Below are 4,395 nucleotides of genomic sequence, written 5' to 3'. Positions count from 1 at the left end.
CATTTCTCAGTTCGTGGATCTGCATCAGTGAAAAGCTCATGAGAAATGGCACTTAACAAACAATGCAATAGATTAGACCCATTGGATATTTCTCTGGATAATTGAGTTAAGAGGTCTCCTTATGTGTCAATCTGACATCTCTTCATTCATATATATTTATATGCAATTTAGATTTATACAAATTTTTTATCATGTCATTTACACAAAAAATTTATTCACTGGGTTTAGAATTTTGATGCACATAAGTTTGTATACCAAAATTTGAAATTTGAACGTAATCGAATAAGAGCAAAGTTTGAAATAGACGTTTTCTCTAGTTTCATGCTTCTCCGTTATCCCATTTCATTTTACATTTTGTTCATTTGTAAACTACCTACCAGTGTTACACATTGAAAAAGAAGTATTTTTGTTCGTTGAAAAAATTCGATCAACAGAACTAAGGGTAAGGGAGGGATATATTTGTTTGTATATTTTTTATGGGTCAGATCGGCCGAGTTAGATTAGGATGTGATGTATTTTAAAAAATTAAAAAATTTAACGTTGATTTGGGCTTTTCTGTTAAAGGAAGGTTAAAAGTGAAACGTTTCCTAACCATGAGGGTAAATTTGAACCCAAAGTATGACGAAGAGTATATTTAGCAAATTTCTAAACTAGAGGGGTAAATTTGGCTCCAAATTATGACACTGAGGGTAAATTTGACTACAAAGTATGACGAAGGGTATATTTAGCTAATTTTTTGAAGTAGAGGGGCAAATTTGACCCCTTTCCCTAAGAAATAATTACAAGCTATAGCAACTTTTGAGAAAAACATATTTTAATTAAATTTTTTAAAATTATTTTTTAAATATTTATTATTTGTATTATTTCCTAATATTTAGCATTTAACATTTATCACTCTTAATTAAAGATCTGGGATAATTATGGCAACTTAAGATTTCAATATTTTTTTAATAATTAAATATCAAAGTTTGTTCACAATTTAAGGAGTTATATATGGTAAATATATTTTGTAAAGTTAAGAACTGATTTCATACTTCTTATTAAATTGAATAATTAACTTGATTATACACTTTTTCATATTTTATTGTCTTTAATTACCAATAAAAGTCTTATCTCTTTATCCTTTTTAACTTCTTTTTTCCATCATTTTTACCCTTTTCTACGGAGCATCACATTTTACGGTAGCTATATATCCAAAACATACGTTAGATCTTTAAATTTTTACCAAATATCAATAAAAGTCTTTATCTCATTATTATTCACTCTTTTCAAATTATTTTTCCTTCTTTTGAGTATGACTATTGGTTTCCAACATTCATTTACCCTTGAGTTTGGTTTAATATCTTAAAAAAAATTATTTTTTTGAGATAATGCCTGAAAAATCAAGTTTGGTTATACCCCTTGTGGGAAAAGCCCTAAAATTATTCAAAAAAATAGTTCAATTAATCTTTCAAGACCTCGTTTCATTGTCTTTATTCATTGAGCATCGTTTGTTATTGGTATTTGTGTAAATACCATGTATTTTCCGATTTCAAATGCTTGTTATTGATGAAATGAGCAATATTACTGCACTTATCAGGACAAATGATGAGGTCCTTTGATGTATCATTGGTACTTAAAAGAGTCATCGTAATATCTCTATCATCAGCTTCATGGTTATTCAAGTAATCAACATCTCCAACATACTCTATAATTATTGTCCAGTCTCTCATGAACACATCTGCTTCAACAGTAAATCTGAAAAATGAAAAACAAATAGATAAATGAAACATTCCATATTGATCATACACAGTAAAAAATTCAATGTCTGTTCATGTACATACCCCTCTTTGGGATCAAAAACAACCATAAGTTGTGGCCATTCACCTTGTTTCATCATGTTCTTGCACAAATCTAAAGTTTCGATATCATTTTTGCATAATACCTGGAGTTGAATAACAAAAGCATTAAGATATGAAACAAACAATTCAAAGATCATGCTAAGAAACTTGAACCTTTTTTTCTCTAAATAAAAGGTCTATCCAAAATTTTTCCTTTTAATGTTTTATATATTTTCCACTGAGGGCATACTAAGTTGCTAAATAATATTATCTCCTTTTGAAAATTTTGAGCATCACAGGGAAGGCAACGTATCCATGTAAAACACCCCATTTATTTTCATCAAAAAGACTTGAAAATTTTTTATTGAGCATGTATGAATGTCACAATACTCTCTTATCTTAAAAATCTTTGGTTTGTTAATTCTTGAAGAACGAAGAAACAAAGTATAATCCTTCACCACACAAATCAAATCGTAACTGTTAAATTAAAAAAAAAATTAATACTCAAAAAATAAATGCCCCATTTACATATGAATATAATATCCAATTAAATACACTAAAAATACACAATCATTTTTACCTACTTGCGCTTGACCTTTCAGTTCGAGAATGTAACAATAGAGAATTGAAGAAACACAAAAAAATAGAGAATTGAAGAAACACAAAAAAATAGGGACGACCCGGTTTATACCTACTCCGTAGGTGTCGGGGAGGGGGGGGGACCACTCCGGGCCTGACCTACGCGCCCTCACCCCAGCTTCGTTGGAGGGGCATTTCGAACCCCCGACACCTACGGAGTAGGTATGAACCGGGTCGTCCCTATTTTTTTGTGTTTCTTCAATTCTCTATTTTTTTGTGTTTCTTCAATTCTCTATTGTTACATTCTCGAACTGAAAGGTCAAGCGCAAGTAGGTAAAAATGATTGTGTATTTTTAGTGTATTTAATTGGATATTATATTCATATGTAAATTCGTTTTGAATGAAAAAATATCCATTTTCATAAAAAAATTTAACAAACCTGCCGAATTTCATCTCCCTTCATGATGTATCATGATTGAATGCAAATTAACAAAACTCATATTTGTTATCAAAAGAAATACTTGTTTTTGCTTTTCTTTCAAATTATAATCCTCAGCAATTTGTTGACGCCGAAATTATGATATTTTTGTTTACTGACAGAAATTAATCGTGTACAAAGAGGAAGGTAGTTTGTAAAGATGAAAACTCTTAATGCAAGCATTGAAATAGGAGAAAAAATAATGGTTAGAGGGATTTGGGGGTGGATAAAGATCAGTAATTAAGGTTAACTATATTTAAGGAAGGTAAATTGTATAGTAATTGTATTAAATCTTAATTTTTCCTTTTTCATTAATTACTTTTTTGTATTTTCAACAAAACAAAAAAATCTTTTTTATATATATATTTTTTAATGAAAGTTGTTATAACTTAAAAACTTAAAAAATTTGCTATAACTTGTAATAACTAATCTAATAAGTTTATATAGTTACGGTTCATATTTGAGTTATTGGACATATTATGGCAAATCGATCCAAGTAATTTCATAAATATTTTCAATTTGAAATAGGAAAAATCATAAAAATATATAGTTTAAGAGTCAATATTACAAAATCTATCAATAGTTTCTACTTTTCAAAATATACCAATAGAAAACTAACAAAACCTATCAAATAAGGTAAAAAAAATAAAAAACAAAGTTAAAAATATCAAAATTGGGTAAAGAATAATTGGTATTCTATCCTATAATTTCTCCTAATATGTTTTTCAATTTCATAATACAATTAACATTAATTTAATTCAATTAAAATTATTTTTTAATATTTTTAAGGAGAAAACACCATTAATGATAGTAAATTCTCCGGTTGATTCAAACCATATACCATATAAATTTCATACACCATAAAATTATTGATACACCTATTTCTATATAGATTAGACACCATAAAATTATCAATACACTAATTTCTATACATTTTATACATCATAAAATTATTGATACATCAATTTCTATATATTTTAGACATCATAAAATTGTTATTGTTGATACACCAATTTCTAGATAGTTCAAACATCATAAAATTATTGATACACTAATTTCTAACTATTTCAGACACCATAAATTATTACTACGTCAATCTCTATATAGTTTAGACACCATAAAATTATTGACACGTCAATTTCTAACTATTTCAGACACCATAAAATTATTGATACACCATATTCCATAGAATTCAGACACCATAAAACTGTTGATACACCAATTTCTAAACAATTCATACACCATAAAATTATTAATAAACCAATTTCTATACAATTCATACATCATAAAATTACTGATACACCAATAAATTTGACTTGTACAGAACATGAACGACAGCATATGAACTTAAAAATGAAAAATCACCAACTTAACAATTGAAAAGGGTAAAACAAAGCCTTCTTGACGTAGAAAAGCCTCTTGCACATACATATGCACGCAAACAGAAAACGTGAACATCCAACTAAACATATGAACTATATAGAATGTCGTTGAAAACAACTCATATATTCGTAAAAA

General features: G+C 28.0%; 1 protein-coding gene across 1 annotated transcript; it reads right to left on the bottom strand.

The window, feature by feature from the left end:
• Positions 1-1,493: 1,493 nt before the first annotated feature.
• On the bottom strand, positions 1,494-2,862 carry LOC107846568 (histone-lysine N-methyltransferase ATXR6-like). The gene is made up of 3 exons (XM_016690924.1): positions 2,839-2,862; positions 1,824-1,924; positions 1,494-1,737 (listed from the first exon to the last, which is right to left on the bottom strand). The coding sequence occupies exons 1-3, from the start codon at positions 2,860-2,862 to the stop codon at positions 1,494-1,496; spliced, it is 369 nt and encodes a 122-aa protein (XP_016546410.1).
• Between the last annotated feature and the right edge of the window lie 1,533 nt (positions 2,863-4,395).

This window comes from Capsicum annuum, chromosome 11 (assembly GCF_002878395.1).
Source record: "Capsicum annuum cultivar UCD-10X-F1 chromosome 11, UCD10Xv1.1, whole genome shotgun sequence".
In the NCBI taxonomy this organism is placed as follows: domain Eukaryota; kingdom Viridiplantae; phylum Streptophyta; class Magnoliopsida; order Solanales; family Solanaceae; genus Capsicum; species Capsicum annuum.
The sequence above is the reverse complement of the archived record's forward strand: the minus strand, read 5'-3'. Positions and strand labels throughout refer to the sequence as shown.